The 21,599-nt window shown below is 40.9% G+C and overlaps 1 protein-coding gene across 1 annotated transcript in view; it reads right to left on the bottom strand.

The window, feature by feature from the left end:
* Positions 1-21,599, bottom strand: part of cntln (centlein, centrosomal protein) — a 127,378-nt gene that overhangs the window by 78,922 nt on the left and 26,857 nt on the right. Inside the window, exons 10-12 of the mRNA XM_015965167.2 lie at positions 11,412-11,543; positions 6,549-6,668; positions 1,204-1,325 (exon numbers count right to left, since the gene is read on the bottom strand). Of these exons, the coding sequence (XP_015820653.1) occupies positions 1,204-1,325; positions 6,549-6,668; positions 11,412-11,543 (374 nt within the window). The remainder of the gene's footprint in view (positions 1-1,203; positions 1,326-6,548; positions 6,669-11,411; positions 11,544-21,599) is intronic.

Here is a 21,599-nt window from a genome sequence, read left to right on the forward strand (position 1 = left end):
AACTGACCAGATCCATTTTTAATAATTTCCAGTTTCCAGAAAAAATGCAGAAGCGCCGTACACCCAAAGACAGACAAAGAGCCTTGGGGATAAGATAGGGAAGAGAGGAGGAAAAACGCGTCTGTACTCTCCAAAAGCCGGAAGAAGATCGGTAAAGGTGAGTTATGTGTTTGAAAAGGCTTCTTAATAATAGTGGTACAAGAAGTCATCTTATTCCACTTAAATGTGCATCAAATTCAGATTTTGTTGATGTATCTTTGTGTACACAAGACGACATGCATTTTAGTGTTGTTTGACAGTACTTTTACCACTAGTGAAAATTGGTGACACAAAATTGCAAGTAAATGAGCAAAATTTTAGTGTAAGGGTGTATTGGCATGAATCTTGCCATACAATCAATATATATCACAGTACAGGGGAGACCATATATCGTGATACTAAAATCCAGATGATTTTTACAATTTTTAAGACTGATATTAATTGGAAAACTCAGGTGAGACCCTTCCAAGACACAACCAGTGAAAGCACAATACACAATTGTATGAAAGCAGTAAAAACAGTTTCTAACCAGCAGAGTTCGAACTACACCACAAAAAAGAAAAACAGTAGATGTTTGAGTGTAAATATTTAATTAAAAAAATGATACACTGCTTATAAATATTGATTCTGTATCACAACATAAAATATATCTCAGTGTTTCAGGATTTTCTTACAACTCTAGTTTAGTGCTTAGTTAGTTTTGGTACATATATCACTTTTTACAACAAACTTTAAACATGGCTGGGTCATGTTGTGTATGTGAAGTAATTACAAATGAATTGGGACTGTCTGTCAAATTGTCTCAATGCAATTTGACCAAAAGTTTAAATAATTAAATGTCTATTTTTTGTGATGTGCCAATAGTTTATCTGCTAATTGGTCATCAAAGCATTTTAAAGTTATTGGAAATTTATTTGCACTTCCTGACTCATGGAAACATACTTGACAAAGTTTAAGTCAGGATTCTAACATCCACAATCACTATTTTTAGAAGAAATGTGTAGCACAATTTTTGTGAACAAGTCCAGGAACAAAACAGTAAAATTCTCAAATTTTGAAACTTTGCAAATGCCTTGAGAAACTCCTTCACACTACCTGTCACCATTAGTCAGAGACCAGGGAGGCGTGCAAATGTACAAATCCTACCAAAAGCTAAATACTCACAAGCCACTGGACTTCTCCATCTCTTTCAGTTGATCTCGGACTGTCTTATAGTTGCTTTGAATCAACACGAGACGTTCGTGGCGTTTGTTATGAGCTTTCCTCAGCTCCTGATTCTCCTCAATCTGTGAGGAATAGAAAATAAAAGCTTTTTGTTATTAAAAACAGTTTACGCAAAATGAAGCACAGGTAAGACAGATTTAACTATTTTAACACCACAATAGAGCAGGAAATATGAGAAACTATATAAACAAGGGAACGTCTTTTCAGGAGAAATCGATAGAAACAGCTCCTCATCTTAGCTGAAAAGGTCACATCATGTAATTCAAATCATTCCCAAACACCGTCCTAGAGAAGTGCTTCCACACTTGGTTGACATCTTTAATAAATGGCATCAGTGAAGTGAACATGCAAATACTTTTGAAACCAACTCGTTGGAGTTACCAGCTGACGGCCAGCAAGTGTTTTCATTTGGGGATTCTATCCATGGGTTTGTTGCTGACACTGTTGTTGACAGCTATTAAAACACAACAAGTTTGGGCTCCAGCTTTAAAGAAGAAGTAGGAGAAGACAACATATAGATTTTTCTTGTCAGCGTTACCCCTCCTCTCCATCACATTGACCTTAACAGAGAGGGCAATGGAATAAAAAAGGCCTCCAGCCGACATGACAGAGGTGAAAAGAGTACAGAAATGAGGAAAGTCGGCTGATAAAAGTATTTAAAGAGAAAGACAGAAAACAGAGAAATTGGAAAGAAAGAAAGGAGTGAGAGAGAAGGAAAAGGAGAAGTGAACGGAAGATTTCAGGACAGGTTTCTGCTTGAGTGGCCAGGGTTAGCGAGAGTTGTCGAGCGCTTTCTGAAGGGAAGGAGCTTGTTTACTGCTGATATGACACGGCTACCCTGCAGAGAGGGAAATGCAAGCCCTCAGCCCTGTTATTATTAACAAGGACAAAGAGAACACACAGAGAAAGCGAGCGAGAGAGAAAGAGCCAGAGAGCACACAAACATGCGTTGGATACACAACAAGTGTGTGTGTGTGTGTGTGTGTGTGTGTGTGTGTGCGTGCACTCACACACATGCAATGCACACTGTTGATGTGACAAGTATGGATTTTCCCGTGTGGATCATTCACAGAGGACATCTGCAAGACATCCTCGTCCTGATCAGGCAGCCCCCGACCCCTCAAAAACAAAGCTCTAATGAAAAGACCAGGGCAGTAATAACTGGTGGAACAAGGAGCTGAGGGAAGACACACAAGAGTTGTGGCTGTCTGATGGAGGAGCAGGGGGGAGTGGGAGTAAGCAAGTGGCAGGGCATTAGCCACATCATGGCTTCCCAGGCTCTTTATAGAGCTCCCCCTTGGGCAGCTGAGCTCTGGTCATCAGACCCTTGCCCACCAATCAATACACCCCTTTACTCAGCCAGAATACACATCTGTGGACGATCAAGCTGAAAAATAATTACACAGAAGCAGCTATTTGTTACTTTAAAGTGTACAGAAGAAAGGAAGGAGGGCACTTTGAACAGAATTGTTTATCTCTTGTTAGCCGTTATGGTCAGACATCAATGCTAACTGCCATGGCTATTTGAAACGGGTTCTATAGAAGAGAAGAGGAAAGGACGAATGTAAGGAAAGATGAACGGACAAAAGCAAAGGTCTGCACTTTATTAAGTTAAAGGTAAGACCTCATGTGCAGCTGATGAAGAGCATATTGCTTACTGTCAGAGCGAAACAAAGGCCAAAACCTCTAAATCATACTCTGAACTAATGCCCTCGTTAAAGTGGTTACATTTGCTCTGTGCATATCTTCACTAAATGCCCTCCAACTGGTAGACAAGTAAATGGCACCATTAACCAAGACATTCATGCATGTTGTCTGAATTTATGTAGAGCATTAAGTGTTGAAGTGTCTGTTGGTGATGTAATTCAGGTGCTTCACATCTGACAGGGAAATGATGCCTAATGCGTTTCGGAGATTGTGTTCAAAGGGAGTTGACCTTAGATTAATCACTCACTGACTGGTCAACTACAACAATTAAAAGGAAGGACAAGCTTATGGAAATGGAAAAATAAAAATGTAAAAAGAAAATCCTCAAGTGAAATATTATATAAAGCAAAATGTTGGGCAGTAAAGGGAACAAGTTAAGTAGAAAAATTAAATCAATTTTTGCTTGGAGTTAATGTAAAGAAAGAAGAGCCATACCATACCATACCATACCATACCATACCATACCAACTTTATTTATAAAGCACATTTAAAAAACGGCATGGCAGCCGACCAAAGTGCTGAAAAGGATATCAAACCATGTGAAGGTTAAAAGACCATTAAAGCTGTTTTGTTTAAGGAGGACAAAACAAAAAAAAAAAACACTGCTGGGGATACTTTAACCCAAAGAGGCCATCTCCTGCTACTACACTGCCTACACACTCAGTCTGAGAACTAATATGTATAAAAGATACAATAAAAGAAGTTTGTGGAGGACACGGAGCTAGCAGTCGAATCTCTTAAAGGTGAATATATAACGTGCAGCTTTTCATGCAATTGATTGAACCAAATTTTTTATGTTGAGAAATGATAGTTATAATCGTTGTAGTCAAATCTTAAAGGTGTTGAACTTGTTTAATCAACACATTTGCAGCGGTCTCTAGTAGCCTCGTGAGTCGTACTCTAGGGAAGAAAAACACCGGTGCACCATTCTTAGGAACTAGACTAGAGGTCATAGACAGGTCTTTAGTGGCAGACTGAGACATCCAAGATGTAAAACAGAACGCTACCATAGGTCATTCATTCCCACTGCAGTAAGAGTGTATAACCCCTACGACACACTGGAAGCGTCAGCGGCATAGAAAGGCAGCGGAACGTCACTGCTTCAAATAGAATCCATTACAATCTATGGAGTGTGGCAAACCAGCTGCGACACGTCAATTTTCAGACACATTCCAGAAGCGGCATGCCACACTGCAAAAGATAGGATCGGGTTCTATTTTTTTCCATGAGCCACTTCTGGGAAGCGTCAATTGCCGTAGTTAACATAGAACTAGACAGGAAATCCCACAAGATTTCAGTGTAAAATCCCCAGCAACTTTCAAAATAAAAGAACGGACGGCATTAATAAACCGTAACCTTTGAAGTCTCGAGGGATTTTGTGATCTTGTGTCAAGCGAGTAGCATGACAGAGAAGCCGATTTGCTGCTGAGCGGTGTGCACTGGAGTGCTGTGATTGTTGCGAGAAAACCGTTCCGCTCTGTTTTCAGTGTGCAGCTGGGGTAACTCCTCTGTTAAACTGGTACTGGCATTATCATTCTACATGCCAACATCAATGAAATATTCAGTATGTGTTCAATACTTGTGCAATACTGGCTGTACATTAGAATGTCTGTGTCCTTTATGCTGCATTATTTTGCAAACTCAAATTTCATTTTCTTATTCATTGTTCTAATTGTTGACGGTTACAATAATAACTTTTGGTATTATTATTTTTCTTGAATTTCACCACTGTGGGATTAGTAAAGTCTATTCTATCATTCCTGTTTATGAGGTTCGTTAAAAATAGTTCAGTGGTTCGTGACATATTTTTGCTAACAGTGAGAAATATTCTCAAGTGCGAAAAAAACATTGCCAGTCTTTTGCATTTGGCAGTGTGTCATAATTATATGACGCAAAGTGGCTATGGCATCAAACAAATCTAGCAGAGTAACATTAGGCGTGCTTCCATTGTGGGAACTTCAGAGTGATTTCTGGGAGGGGGAAACTGACCAAGAGATACCATGGCACAGTCTTCTCAGCTGTTGTGTCTGCACACAAATTCAGCCCTTTCAGGACTTTGCACAGACGTCAGCAAATCGCGACTGCTTTGGCAGTGAATGATGTCACTGATCAGCACCAAAAAGCGTCCAAAGTTACATTAAAAGTTTAAATCTGTCCAAGTATGGCAATTTAATCAACTTGGAGAAGGTAAAATGTGGCGTTCAATGACCAGAAGAAGCAGTTTTTTATGGCGCCCTGTGAGACAACACAGCACCATGAATTACGTCGTCATGCTTCAGCTTTGGGAGTTTAGTTAAAGCTTTTTCAAATCTGAACGAACGGTGCTTAATTGCTTGTGCTTTGTTTTGTTTCATGAGCAACTTCTAATTTTACTAAAACCAGTTGAACTAGTCTGCTGATGCCACAACCAATAAGCGTGAGTTAACCACTCTACAGCACCGCCTGGCCCTTTTGGGTTCCTACCTCTGTTCAGGTACTCTGTTGGTTCCTGAAAATTGCGCAATTAACTGCACAGTGAGGTGAAGACACGCGCATGCCTAGAAGTAGAGCCCTGCACGGGCCTAAAATCTGAGCCCGTGTCCGGCCCGGCCCGAGGAGGTGGAGCCCCAGCCCGACCCGGTCCGAAAAGGTTTTCAGGATTCTCTGGCCCGACCCGAGCCCGACTTTATTTTTAACCTTTCATAATGTTTTAGCGTGATACAAAGCTCAGCATTCTAATTATCTGTGAGAAGCGTTCTGCAGTAAAAAAAAAAAAAAAAAAAAAAAAAAAAAGAAATGAGAGAAAAACAGCATCAATGCAGCTTTTTTTTCTCTAAAAAAGCGTGTTTTCCGAGCGGCAGATTAAATAAACGCCCCCAATTATTATAGCGTTTGTAAATTTAATCTGCCGCTCTGAAAATGCGCTCTCCGTTAGAAAACAACTAGCAATGAATGCTGTATTTTTTAACTGCAGAGCGGATTTATTCACAGAAAAACAGAATGCTGCCATTTTCATGAGAATAAACGAATGGTTTCTGACATCAAAGTGGACATAAAACGGCATATTAGAACAGGGGCACATGTTTCAATCAGCAGTTTTAGAATTTGTTTATATCGGCACGTTTATAAACCGCACAGACCTTAACTGAGCTAAAGGTGCGTGAGAAGCAGGCAGGTGCTGCTGCGTTCAAGTGTTTCAGTTTTTTTTATGAATTCGATTAAAAATAAAGGCGCCCGGCCCGGCCCGTGTCCGAGGTAAGTACACAGTCGTCAGCCCGAAGCCCGGCCCTCGGGCCAGGCTGACCCCCGGGCCTAGGGCGTCAGTGCAGGGCTCTACCTAGAAGTTCCAGTAAAATTACCATGAATTCCGATTATGATTAAAACAAAGGCATGAATAAATCGTGCCTTAAGTATTTAATTTTTTAACCAGAAAACTTGTGAGGACATTTCATCAAGAGATCAAAACAGAAAATCTAAATTGTGATAAGTCATAATATCAAAAAAAAAAGTCAATATATAAGAAACTCAAGTAGGTTAAGATAAATGTTATAAAGGTTATAAAGACCATGATCTACACATCTATATTAACTAACAGTTACCTTCAGTTGCAGCAGTTCTTCAAGGTCCTGAACTCTTTGTTCTGCTGGTGCTCTCCTCCCGCCTCCCGCCCTCACACTGCTGGCTGGGGACAGAGACCTGGACCGCTGCACAGGTGCACCCTGGGACAGGTAAGCAAAGGAAGCACTCAGGTGAAAACTTGAGCTCACTTCACTTAAAAAGACAGGCACAAAAACCACGCAGCAATTAACATCTGTAGAAACGCCAAGTGAATGCCAATAATGGAATTACCTACTGTATGTTCATTGCACTCCCTTCTCACCTTGAGAAAAACAAAAACAAAAACAAAACAAGAACACTTTCTTGCTTGGTACGCACATACAAACAAACATGCTGCCAGAGGAATAACACAAGCCAGAGCAGCAGTCGGCAGCAGCTGAAGGGGAGGAGGCTCGCTTTCGTGTGTGTCTGTGTGTGTTTGGAAGCAGGAGTTGCAAGCTGAGAGCAGCAAAGGTTTCTCCCTGCAACTGGCTAATGAGTATGTTCATTTCCATTTACATTGTTTCTTTGACAATAATGATGTCCCATTAGGGGAGACTAAAGGGGCTATAGATTCCAGAATGTGCTGGGCTTCATTACAAGAGGTGGGCAGGGAGGCCGCTCTAATTGCTCTACTAGGGGCCTCCAGGTTACACTTGATAGGACAACTGGAAGAGCTGCCGATTAAGGGAGGGCTAAGGGTGGGGGGGGGTGGGGGGTGCGCAGTTAGCTAGCCAGCCTCTTCTGTAGAAATAAATAAAGAAAAGAAGAAGCACTGGGGCCATGGTGTACAAAAGCAGTGAGAACAATATGCTGGTGGAATATGAATATGAGAGGATAGAAGGCCCCATGTGGTGCCAGGCAGGGCTGACCAGATGGCAGCCTAAAATATGCAATGCGACTAAATGCCCAACAGTCCTTGGGAAGAAGTGCAGGAGGAGTAAAGGAAGAGGAGGAGGTGAACGCGGAGCAAGGAGGTTAATGATAAAATAGTGAGAGCAACACTTATCCTTCAGAACTTGAGCTTTTTAATCAGTGTTCAGGAGCTTTGTTGTCTATCAAAGTTAAACAACAGGAGATCTGAACCCTTTTCAAAGTTGGTACCACCTGTTGTAAATGCTACTGAACCAGGCCCTGGTGCTCTCATCAAAACACTCAGTCAGATACTATAACAGACATGTTTTGGAGCTTTGGAGTCACCAGGACAGCATCTGAAAGTTAGGAGTAGATTTGAAATCTAGCCAAACAAATTTAGAGCTGTTGGGTCTCATTGCATCAAGTCACTGGAGGCCAAAAAGGAGATCATGTACAACTTTAGCATATGAAAATGTGTTTCTGAATATTAGTACCATGAAACAGATTATTGGTAAGCAATGGATTTAAATGAAGTTCCTCAGCTTTTTGTAAATCTCTTTTTTTGTGGGTTTACAACTTAAATAAAAAAAATAATTCATAGGTAACAAATAGCAAAATGACCCAAAAACCCTTCATGGTCTAATAATACCAGCTTCAAAATGTATGTTATTTAAATACATATCTACAATCATCTTCTTAAAACACACACGTGTGTAAATATGATTGGGAATGTGCCCTGGGGCTACAGTTGACTCCAGCGACCTGGTGTGCCAGGGTCTGCTAACTTGCCTTCTTGGGTACCAACCATGTGCTCTAACTCAGCCTTAATGACTCTATGCAACTAATTAGCAGATTGATCTGCATATTTCTGACGAGTGGCAGGCCAGTTGGCTTGGTCTGTGTGGACAAGCGGGAAAACATGAACACCAAAAGGGAAATCCAAATCTAAACTTAAAAGAGACGAGATGACCAATTAGAAAGTTTCTCTTACACGGAATCAACTTTTAAGGGATTTTAGTAAAAATAATCTATTTGACTGAATATGTTTTGAGCTTAATAATGAGCTGACAGGCAATCTCTGCAGGTTCGCAAGAACAAGACAAGCAATGCTGACAAATGGCCGAGACGTGGTGCAAGATGTTCTTTCTGGTTCAACCGAACGTCTGCCTGCTGCAGACACAAATGCCTTTTGTTAGAAGAGCTATGTTGTGACAATGTTGGTGACCCACAAGGCAGGCCTGGGGGGGGGGGGGGGGGGGAATGATGTGCAGGCTCTCTAACTCAGCTCAGCAGCTGGTTGCTGGTCATGACCTGCCCAGTGCACAGAACCCTGAAATGGCTCTGCAAACAGGAGAGAGATGCATATGGAGAGGTAGGTAGGCGATACAGTAAGACAGAAATACGGACAAAGGCCTTAGTCTGAGTTTAGATGCATGCTAGAGCAGAGATCTTATTTAGTGAGGGATCAGGGAAGAGAAGAGGAACGGTCTGTCTAATTCCCATCATTTGGGTGTTTGAGACTTGAGCACTTAAAGGGACATTATGGAAGTTTGACAGTCAAAACATGCATAGAAATAATAAATGTCTTCTTCATACATTCTCCTGCAATGCCCTGGTCCTGTAGAATGAGCCCTGGCATTTTTACTGTGATTGCCTGTTTTTCTGTAAAATCTCAGAAAAAGAGAGATGCTCGGGTCAAGCAGGCTGCTTCATGCGCGTTCACGCTCAGGCATAGCCCGTAGCATTTGCTATCAGTAGCTTTAGCAGCAGAGAGGGAGGTAGTGCCAACTCAGCGACTTTGTCGCTGTTCCTAACGCCTAGTGATGAACCTAGCTACATTTCTGAGGACCCTTAGCTACTTTCTTCTAGATATTTCCTGCAAATTAGCAACAAAATAGCCATTTTCGCTCCGAACCGTTCTTTGGATTGACATTGTTTCAGCTGTCATCAAGGATATAAACGTTACAGATACAAAGAACGTCACTGGCGCTTTAGCTCACCTTGTAAGATGTCTGACCCTCATGTAGGAGACCTGGTTTCAATTTCGGGTATGAATAAAGTTTGTTATTTGGAGTTTCTTTTTTACATCAATGGTATATTTTTTTATAGTAAGACACCCAAATTTTTATTTGAGACTCACCGAACGGCATTGAATTCACGGATAGAAAAGATGTGGGTTCAACTTTCATTTTGGAACAATCTTTCAAGCAAGGGAAGGGAATGATCTGAGCATGCAGGAGGACTGACCCATCATAAACCTTTGTCAGCTGTGCTGAAGAGAAAGGTACAGAACCAAATTATTTAATTAATTAGCTGCGTGTTCTCCTGTCCTCTATCCTCTGGGCCACACACACACACACACACACACACACACACACACACACACACACTGCACGTTTGGCCAGCCGATGAGAAAGTGCAGCTGCAGAGACAGAGGGACATTATTTTTATTAATTTGCTGTGTTCTTCTGTCCTGTGGGCCACACACACACACACACACACACACACACACACACACACACACACACACACACACACACACACACACACACACACACACACACACACACACACACACACACACACACACACACACACAGGACTGTCTCAGCTGTTATTTTCGTTAAGGAGTGTGCACGTACAGCATGCGCGCCTCGTGCACGAGCCTTCTATTGAAGCTGCCATTGTGCTTTTGGCCTGAGGGGGCAATCGCGAGCATAAAAATTCAAAAGTCCGAAACGTCCCTTTAAAGAACTTGTTCAAGTATACAAGTAAAATATGCATCGTAGGCACGCACATCAGAGTAGACACAAACATTTTCCAAAGTTTAAAACAAAAGCTGATCAACAATTGGTTGATCTAAGGGTGAGAAAACCAAAAGTCAGAATGTTAAAATTGCAGAGGCTTCACTCTACGCTGAGCTATCAAACCCAGTTGTGAACCACTTGGACAGAGTTTCTTAAATAAAATAAAATTAAATGACAAGTTAGTGGTGAAATTTGACAAAAGTCAGGTAACATATGTTGATTTATGATTTAAACAGCAAATAGATAACATTTTCCAGATTTTAGCTAAATTACATTTCACAAAGAATGAAACAGCCCTCTCCATAGAAAGCAAACCAGTCTGCCTCATTTCATGTTTTAATCTATTGTCTTTAATATTGCAAATTCTGTCTATACACCCACTGGTCACTGGTAAAACAAAAAAGTCAGAAAAGTGGGAAAAACTGTTTAAATCAAGATTTCGGGATAGTGTTTTTCCAAGATCAAAACAGTAAATGGCTTGTATTTTGTATAGCACCTTTGTAGGGTTCTACAACCCCCCAAAGCACTGTTAATTTTGTTATTTTTTTTAACAAGTTTACTAAATGTAAATTGCAAAAATTGCATTATAATCTGACAGGTTGGCTAACCGTTGTATCAGGTGCAGAAAAGACAAAACAAAACAGAACTTCTAGGAAAGGATGGAACATAAACCCACAATGATAGTATTTATTCTGTATTTACATAGTGTGACAGAGTGCTTACAACCTGTGTATAAACTACAGGTACAGAGGTGCTTCATTAAAAGATATAATGAGGACATCATTATGAATCAAACACCATATCTTAAGGCCATCTTCAGACTGAGTGAGGCCATCTAGAAACCTGTCCTGCCAAACTTATGAGAGGGATACTGAGAAGATCAAAAGCTTCTTTCTTGTTCATAATGTGCCGCTGAAGCAGTAAATTAGATGGTGTCTGAGCCCAAGGCATGCGTGAAACCAGCAGCACACGCCGGCCTGGTCACAGTAGGAGGGGCATCCGTGTGTTGGAAAGTTCAGGATAAAGGTTGGCAGAAGCAGGCTCTGATGAATCACATGATTCTCAACAGACTGTTTTTCTTTATAGTCTTCCTCAATGGCTTTGATCTAATCGTAGCAAATCACTAATGGATAAATGCGGGCGTCCATGCTGCTCACCCACGTGCTTGTCCTTGGTATAATTGTGAGTAGTGCATTGACCTACCTGCTGTCTTCTGACACTGCTGCGAGAGAAAGTCCTGTCCTCTGGCCTGGGATGTGAGCCCTGGGTGGAGGCCTGGTCAGAATGAGGGATTGACCTCTGAGCTGCAGCATCAACACGCTCTTTACACACCGCCTGTCACCAAAAACCCAGACACGGCACGTGTGTGTTAATTAATATGAAAAAGATTAGAATTTGACAGGCTAACAGGTGCACAAAGCGGAAATATCTGTAGCATCACATCTCCACAGTAAATGTTGCACTAACAGGTAAGCTGTGAATGCTTTAAGACTGGATTGTAGAATCTAGTACAAAAACAAAAACAAAAACAAGCTTAAAATTATAAAACAGGCAAAAAGTGTGTGAGAACAATGAGTTTTTGTTTATGTTTGCTGAAGTTTAAGGCCAGTGTCTCAAGAGAAAAAACAGTTGAAGACAAAAAGGTGGAAACATTTTTCAGCTGGAATCATGATGAACTGGTACTGCCAAATATCTTCCACATGTAGAAAGTGCATACATTGCAATATTCATGTGAATTTCATGCAAATCATGTGTTTCAGTTTAGCCACAAAGTGCCTTAATTATGTTAAAACCCGTTAACTTCACTACTTTGTCTCACCTGGAATGTCACAATCTACTTTTTTTTGTCTAATTGGTCACAGCTAAATGTCACTGAAGGCCAACCTTAGCCTAGCCATCCTGCTAATGCGTTCTTATGGGAAGCAAAGGGTCTGGAAACTCTCCCACTCAATTAAACCCAACCCCTGAGAATTCTAACCAAGCCAATCAGTGCTGAGCAGCGTACATCACACACCACGGCACTCAGTTTCTCATAAACAACAAAGATGGCATCAGAGGCGGCGTCCGCTGCGGCTCTTTTCCGTGTTCTAAATGACTTGGACATGTCTTTAAAACCACAACAAGAAGAAACGTTAAGCCTCCTTCTAAAGAAAGATGTTTGTGCTGCTGCCAGACGACATCTTAGACTACAGCAAAAAAAAAAAAAAAACTATAGCGTCGCAATATACAGTCGTCACTTCCGCCTTTTTTCTGATTGATTATTTTTGAGGAGGCTAGTCCCGCCCCTCATGGTACTCTGCCTTTGAGTATCCAGACTAGTCCCCTCTGCAGAATAGACAGAGGGCGAGTCTAACAGGCCAGGTAGGCCAACCTCTAACCCCTAGAACACATATGTCAGACTAAAGGCCCGTGGAGCATTTTTATGTGGCCCGCGAGATAAATATCAAAAATATATTAAAACTGGCCCGCTGGCCGATTTTACCGCAAAGACTTCAACTCCCATGATGCTTAGCGGCGTCAGCGTGGAGCCGACGTGCCCCCTCCTTTGTGTTTTTTCCAGCGCCTGCTGCCGGTGTCTGCAGCTCCGCTGTCTCGGACAAACTACACTCCTCTCACTCAGCGCCGAGTTCACTCAGCTGTTTTCTGACGTTGAAGCCCAGAAACGGAGATTCTAGCCACTCAGTAATGTGTTCACGACTGAAAGAGAAAGTTTTCCAACTAACGTCCAGACAGAGCTGATATAACTCCAGAGAACAGTGACACGCTCAAACCAGCACGGCTCTGTGGCTGCTGTCGTTGTGTTTCCTCCCCGACACACAACAACGTGGTCAAGCTGCTCAGACATGTTCATCAGCACAAACCTATGTGAGCACCTGTTGTCATCTAATGTTGTCATTATTATGATGAAGATGAACAAAACAACAGGAGTCTCCTCCTCAGCTCAGATCAACCCCATGATGCAGGTATCTGGCTGGAACAGGTGAGCATCACAGTAAACCAGTGGAGCAAACTGAGCTTTAAATATGTTGGTTTTATGCTCTTTTTCTGCTCCAAAACATGAAAGTTAACAGGTGAGATGTTGCATTTTCATTTAAGATAAAATGATATTTTTATTTTGTTGTTGGCACGTGATAAAAGATTTAAAAGATTTAAAGATTTAAAAAATTTTAAAAATGCTGATTATACCACAAGTAATGAATACCACTGATGCCTTTTATTTAAAACTGACTTGCTCGTGTGTCATTTGGTTATTCCACATTCAGTGTTAATGCAGAAATATGTTTGTTTCCAAATTTAAAGGTTCAAAATTGCATATATGTTGATAAAGAAAATGTGCAAATTTGCCGTCACTTTTCAAAAAATATTAAGTTTGGCCCTCGACTCCGTCCCAGAGTTTCATTTCGGCCCCGTGTGAGTTTGAGTTTGACACCCCTGCCCTAGAGTAAATAGAGAAAGTAAATATAGAAAGTTTGAAAAGACCTTTTTGTTCAAAAACAGAGTGAAATAACGGCAAGGTCCGGTGACACGTAGGGACATTTCTAACCATTGAAAACAATTCTAAACGTGTTGGAAATTCCCTTTAAATGCCATCAACAATCTTCTGCTGAGGTAGGCAGCCTTGAACTTAATAGAAATGTTGGTAAACCTTGACACTTCATCATTATGGTTAATGTTTTGGGTACATTTTGCATTCCTATATCCTATGAAAGTATGTTCTGAACCTTAAAAAAAGCTGCAAGGTGTTCTGAATTTACAGGAAAAGAAAAAAAAAGGGAAAAAAAGCATGTTTTTGTGTTTAATTTTGGTGCAGACAAGCTGGTTCCAAACATCAGACTCTCTTGGTCAGCTTGCTTCTCACACCAAAACCTCCATCAGGAATCTTGGTGTGACCTTTGACCCAGCTCTCACCCTGGATTCTCATGTCAGTTCTCTTGTTCGCTCTTCCTTCTTCCATCCCAGGAACATTGCAAAGCGGAGTCCCATTCTGTCTCGCTCTGAACTTGAGACAGTTATCCACACCTTCATCTCCTCACGCTTAGACTACTGTAACTCTCTTTTCACGTGTCTGAGCAGAACCTCCCTGAACCGTCTACAGGTGGTTCAGAATGCCTGTGCTCGGCTTCTGACCAAGTCCTCCAAACACACCCACATCACCCCGCTTCTACTCCAGCTTCACTGGCGGCCAGTCAACTTCAGGGTTTATTTCAAGTTCCTGGTTCTGGTCTATAGGGCCTTACATGGACAAGCACCACCTTACATTGGTGATCTTCTTAGTCCCTACACCCCCAGCAGGTCCCTGAGGTCCAGTGATCAAAGCCTACTGGTTGTGCAGCGCACCAGGCTAAAGACCAAAGGTGACAGATCATTTGCTGCTGTGGCCCCCAGACTCTGGAACTCTCTCCCCCTGAGCCTGAGATCAGTGGACTCAGTGGTCTCCTTTAAAAAGCAGCTGAAACTCACCTGTTCAGGCTGGCTTTTGAGTGACCTTCATCACCACCCTCTCCTTATCTGCTCTCCCCACCTATTCCGCCTTCCTCAGGATCCAATGATTTCCCTCTTTCCTATTCAATTTCTCTTTCCCTTTCCTCACATTATTATTTTTATCACAATTTTTTCTCTCATTTTAAACATATCTTTAATAGTTTTAAAGTATTTTTTATATTTAAATATTGTTTATTAATTTTTTATATTTTGTGAAGCGCCTTGTGATTTTTATCTTGAGGGGCGGTATAAAAGATTGTTTTCTTTCTTTCTTTCAGACTTGAAAGAGTTAAAAGTTGTGATTTCTATAGGGAGCCTTCCTGGGTCCCCGGAAGTACAAAAAATAAATGCAAGTCATTGGGGCTGAAAACACTACTTTCTAATTTCACACGTTATGTGCCATGGATTTCACATATGATGTCTGAATTTTAAAGACCCATTTTGATGCCAAGAGCTCCCTTTTGAACAGGAGGATGTTAGGCTTACGGTATGTTAGGTTTTGTGTGAAAATATGTGTCTGGTGTGGTTGAAACACACTTCATTAATTTTCTTTCAAATTGAAGTACAACATATGTGCGACTCACAGCATAAGGCAAAGCGGATCAGAAAATAGTTCTTTTAGCCCCGTTGACTTGCATTAATTTATTTATTTTCGTTTTTCTGTGGACCCATGAACCAACTAGAAAGGGAGGAAGCTTAGGTTCTTTATGCAAGTAGTTCAAGTCAAGTCAAAATGTATTTATAAAGCACATTTAAATGGCAACATCCATTTCCCCAAAGTGCTGCACATAGGCAGTAAAAGTAAAAGCTTTAACAACAATAAAAGAGCCAACAAAATCATTAGGCTAAAATCACTGGCAGATAAGACAAAATACATAAAAATTATAAAATGATAAAACAACAATAAAAGATCACAGATAAAAAGATAAAATGAGTAAGAAAAGCCTGCAACCTCGTATTTTAAAAGGGGCCATGGTTTCAGCTGTCTTAACCTAAAGGGGCAAGCTGTTCCACAGGACAGGAGCCATCACAGAGAAGGCTCTAGCACCTTTAATTTTCAACCGTGATCTGCGTGTCGCTAGCAGATGGAGGTCAGATAGAGGTCAGCTGATCGCAGCGTCCTAAATGGGACACAGGACTGAGTAAAGTCGCACAGATGTGGGGGAGTCAGGACATTTAAAACCCAGCATCATTATCTTAAAATCAATCCTGAACTTAACAGGTAGCCAATGAAGATTATCCAGAACAGGAGTGATGTGATCATACTTTCTTGTCCCTGTAAGTATAGTATAGTGTAGCCTTCCATACTCCTCCTCTGATTCTGCACAGAGGAAGTCTGGCAGGCCAGGCTAAGTTTAGTATGTATAGTTGTTTAAAATCCAGACATTAGTTTAGACAACAAAAGGTTTTTCTTCAATAAGAAAAAATAAAGTTTTGAGCTTTTTGAAGTGAATGGAAGGAGTATTACATTTATCGTGATGCTACATTAAACTGTCTAAAGAACATGTCCACACATCTTTACAGACCAAACACAACAGTACAGAATGAGCCTGTAAAGTAACTGGAACACACTGTAAAAATATATTTTTAGTTGGTACATGTTCTTAGTTTAGCTGCCATTGTCAGATGAACCCAAAAAATTGTAGACCTTCGGAGTTTGTGCCAAACCGTGAGTCAGTGTGTAGGAGTTGTGGTGGTGGTGGTAAGTTTGATGGAGTTGAATATTGTTTGTTCTTTTTTATTGTTTCATGATACTTATATCTCACTGCAAAAAAAACAACAACATAAAGTTCTACAATCTGCTTTTATGAAAAAGTGCTAAATTAATTTATTTGATGGATATTTTAATGGTGTGTGTGTGTGTGTGTGTGTGTGTGTGTGTGTGTGTGTGTGTGTGTGTGTGTGTGTGTGTGTGTACAGTTGTTCTACCTTTAGCAGGTTTATCCAGAGATAGGTAGGTTTGATTATCAAAGATTTATATTGTGACATTTACATGTCCTCACCTCTTCACCTGCATATTTTCATGACTTTTCTTAAACGCTCGATTGCAAAAAAGTGAGATATATTTTTTTAAAGGCCAGCTGCCATCAACAACACTTCTACACAACAAATCAAAAGTTTCTGACAAACAGCAGTGTTTATGAATGTGCTAAACTTGAGGCCAGGTCGCGAAGAAAAACACGCAAGATGTCATCACTTACCTATACCCCCCCCCCAACAAGTCCTGATTGCATTATCAGAAACCTGGCATCTGGGCGTGACCTTGTTAACTGCCAGGGTAATCAACTTTAACCAAATGGGAGGAGAGGGGATGATAAATTATTAGTGAGGAAGATTTTGTTCATGTTTTATTAAATTGGCCTGTCAAAGGGGGCTGGTCAAATTATCTGGGGCCTCGTTTATTGGAGGCCGGCCATATTGGCGCATCTGTTACAATTATTTATAATTTCCAGGCAGGCAGGAGGACTGAGTGGGTTTTTCGGCATCAGCCACATAAAGCAATTTAGAAATTAACTGACGTGGGAGTGTCTGACTTTCCCTCTTGCAGCTTCTCCCATCCTCATCCTGATTTTCACTGAACAGAAATTAGAAACTGTGAAAAACCTGGAAAATAAAATCAACACAACCAGCTTTAAAAAAACTAACATACAAGAGAGGAGATCAATGAAAAGAACACGCAGGTGCAGTGGGAAAAAAAGAAGCAGAGATGAGTCTGAGGGTGGGAGTGAAAGAGAGAAAAAAGCTGGTCTTGATAATTACTGAACACGATTAGGTTCTTAGGGGAACTTGTCTGGCAATCGTGGCCCTCGCTGGTGAGGATGCGGCAAGCAAGACCATATGGAGCGAGGCTGATGATTGTGCTCCCTGAAGCTCGTGACCCGTCTGCTGCCGAGCCCTTGAGCTGAATCTGAAATGAGACTTGCCAGGCCTAATGTTCTACACATGCACCATTTATGCCACAAAACAAATCTGATCACTGTTAATTATGGAGTAGCTATAACCAGGAGGGGCCGTCGCCGCCACACAAGTACACACAGCAGCAGGCGCAGACACCCTCACATAAATTTGTGGAGTGACACTACACGAGAAAGATAGGACCGGCCAGAGAAGCGACGGCTACGGGGTGCTTGCTCCCAACCAGGCCAGGTGCACTTGATATTCAAGATGGTGAATCTTCAAAGAAATGTGCATGTGCATATATGTATGAGCGTTTGCACTAACTGGTACTGTGGTGGAAAGGGACAGCACGCGGTGTGTAGGATGTGAGTGTGTGTGTGTGTTTTCTGTGTGTACGCAGCCTGGAGTCCTCCCACACAGTTTGTTTGACCCGCTCGTATCTGCTTTAACGAGAGAGCGTAGGTCTCCGCAGCAGCACATGTCTGTGCTTCATTAATGAGGCGGCCTGCGCTACAACAGAGCCTCTCATCTAATGAGAGTAGTTGAGCTTGTAAAACACACACCGCTGGCGTTCATGTTAATAGAATGACTTCGGCTCTGGACGTGGCTCAGCTTCAAACACACACACTCGTACTAAAACGCATGTTGACAATACGGTTTAACTAAGAATACAAGCAAAAGACAAGTGGTTGATCTGAACACTGGGAAACAATTTATTATTAGTTACGGTATAACTGTAACTCTTCAACATGAGAGGGCCAAATTAAAGCAGTAGGTAGCAGAAGCTGTTAACTAGATATTTTAATGCATGCTCTTTGAAAAATATCAAACTTGATCTGAATCTAACTCATACAAAAATCTCTTCTTAAATTGATATTCCAGCAATAAAAGTCAGACACATTAAAAAGTTGAGATCTGCACATTATTGGACAATAAAACACCAAGAATCACCAGTCGACTACAATTTAGCTGTGAGGGTTTCAGGATAATGCTGTGATTTAAAGTTGCTTTCTGAAGTTTCATCATTTGAAAGTTTTTAACTAATGATTAAAAGAAACACCGAAGCAGAAGGTGAACGGGGAACCTGGAAGGTGCTTTTCAGGTGAATGTGTGTTTGTGTCTGTTTTTTTATTTACACAACTACAATAGTTAAAAAGAGATAAACTAGAAACAAGAAAACCTTTCATCAAGCCAAGAGATGAAACAAGTGCAGAAATATTACTGTAAAAGTGTCAACTCAAGGGATGAGTAGATGTAGAAGAGAAAATACGACAGCTTTTGAACCTTTTATGGACTCTAAAGGTGGCCTAGGTCATGCCCGTCTACTGGACCATGGGTCCCTGAAGTAAGAAAAAATGATTGCAAGTCCACAGGGCTATAAAAGCTATTTTCTAATCTAGTTTTTTATGCGCCATTAATTTAAAATATGATGTCTGTGAATTTTAAAGACACATTTTGATGCCAGAAAGCACGTATTTTCGAACGGGGGCAAAAGTTATTTTATTTTTGTGTGAAAATATGTCCAGGACTACAACTGTGCATCACCAAATTGATGTCAATGAACCAGACACGAAGAAGAGCAGAGGTAAAATGGCTTTAAGTTTAGCTAACTTAGAATCCTTCCTTCAGGACGAAAGGACCACCATAAATCTTCCCATGTGGTAAGTAGCAGCGACGCTGGGGGAGAGGAGATTCTGTGGTGTCATTTTGCGACGTGCTGAAGTCTAATTTGTAATCACAGGAATTACAAATGTTTACAAACTGATAAATCTCAAAGCACATGACAGGCGTAGGTGAAACACACATCACTACTTTTCATTAAAATGAAATTACAACATATGTGTGATTCAGGGCATAAGAGAGCAGATAAGAAAAGAGCTTTTTTAGCCCCATTGACTTGTATTACTTATTTTATTCTTCCGGGGTTAGGCTTGGGCTCCATATTAGCTACAGCTGCATCAAAAAGTTATGTTTCATACAATTATTTTAGAAAATGTAACTAACCATTTAAAAGAAAACCAACATCTCTTTTCATTTAGAATCTAACTTTTAACAAGATCCATTTCCAAAGCTGATTAGAGTGTTAAAGATCTTGGAATGACTGTCCACACAATTAACAACTTACCATTAATTCATGCCGGTGATGAATCCAGAAAGCCTACGGTCTGTAATGGATTTTAATGTTGGTCTTTAATCACCATTCAGCTCTGAGAGCAGCCAAAAAAAGTCCCCAACTACAATATTTTGGTGCAGTTCTGAAGCAATATTGTCACTATTCAATAGTCATTCTACTTATGTTGTTTTGAAAATGTGTTTTTCAGTATTGGTGTTTGCTTCTGAAAACTCTAATCAGAAACAACATCAGACGGTAACGAATCTTGCTTAAACAACACATTCTCACACCCTAAACATCGAAAAATGACACGTGTGACCAAGCGTCAAAAATGACAATCAGGGTGCCCCAGCGTGTCGGGAGAGGAAGCGCAGGGACACATGTCACCGCGGGCGTCTGTATCCGACGACCGAGGTGACACGGACATTTCACCTCGACCCTCTAGCGATTTAACCTTCCCCTGACCCCCATACTAACCTTAACTCAGTAATTTTCAGTTACATGCACAAGCTGGTTAAGGTTAGAATGGGGGTGAGGGGAAGGTTAAGTAGGTCACAAATCGGTCAAATGTCCGTCTCACAGCGGGCGTCAGATACCGACGCTCTGGCACAGCGCGTCCTCTCCCGACGCGCTGGGGCACCCTGATTGTCATATTTTGACGCTTGGTCACACGCGTCATTTTTCGACGCTTAGGGTGCGAGAATGTGTTGGCTTAAAAGCAGCTCAAAAGATGGACGGTATTAAAAACGATTGTGTCCGGATGCAAAGAAACGAGATATAAAAAAAAAAGTGTCTTGGAAATGTGGAGTTCAGGAGATATTGGACAAATGATCCTGAATCTTGGTAAGAGTTTACAAATATAGTTGCTTTTAATTTGAATTGTCCATAAAGCAGATAACTGTTTATCCCTATTGAAAGTCACATTTAATTTTTGCATGAATGAAAAAACTGATGCCTGGTACATGAATGCATCAGAATGAATGACAACAAAAGTGAATGATGAGGTCACTTTGGCTTCTTGTGAATGGTTCACGCTTAGATTATGAAATTAGAAAAGCAAATAGATTTCTTGATGAATTAAAGATGCTATAACAAAATCTGAAGAACAAGATATAAGATAGAATACCCACCCCTCCCCTCGGCCGTCTTGCCTGAGACACTTCTGCCAGAACCGGAAACCCTCGTGCTAAATGCCAGTAATTGTTTTTTAGGTCCAAACATCTTTTGTAGTCCATGACTTCAAATGGTGTTTTTCGTTTTAAGACTGGTAGTTTGTCCTAAAGTTGAAGTGGTAGCAGCCAGCTGTTTCTCCTTTTCTGATAATATTGAGCGAAGAACCTCTCACACCAGTGGTGGGCTAAATACACAAGTGTGTTATGAATGGTGGACCTAGAGAACTCTGGCGGTTTAGAGAGACCAATAACTGAATGGTCCATTGGTTGCTTTCAATCCAAAAGGTGTTATTGGCAAAGGTTTTTATACAAATGCGAAAGAACCACTTAGTTAAATTTGAATTATTCTTTTTTCAATCCCCACAATATATTTATAGCTCAACTATGTTAAACATTGTAAAGAGGCACAAAAATAATGTTTTAAGCCAATTTGTTTTCCAAAGTTGGCATTGCAGCTTTAATTAGTATGAAATAATATAGCTATGCTATTTTAATTGAGGTGATGCATTTGGTGGGAAATCATAATCATGGAGCTGGAGAGCTCCTTGGCAGACTGCTGCATTCTAGGTGAACGGAGGAACGTTACCCTAGGTCCTTCCTCCCAGCAAATGATAGAATTTACATGCACCACTGCTCCCAACAAAACCAGTAAATCATCTCTTTGCATCCATTCATTCCTGCTGCTTTTATAATTTGCACAGTTTGTGTTATTCTGTTAATGTGTAA

Source organism: Nothobranchius furzeri, chromosome 4 (assembly GCF_043380555.1).
Source record: "Nothobranchius furzeri strain GRZ-AD chromosome 4, NfurGRZ-RIMD1, whole genome shotgun sequence".
Lineage (NCBI taxonomy): Eukaryota > Metazoa > Chordata > Actinopteri > Cyprinodontiformes > Nothobranchiidae > Nothobranchius > Nothobranchius furzeri.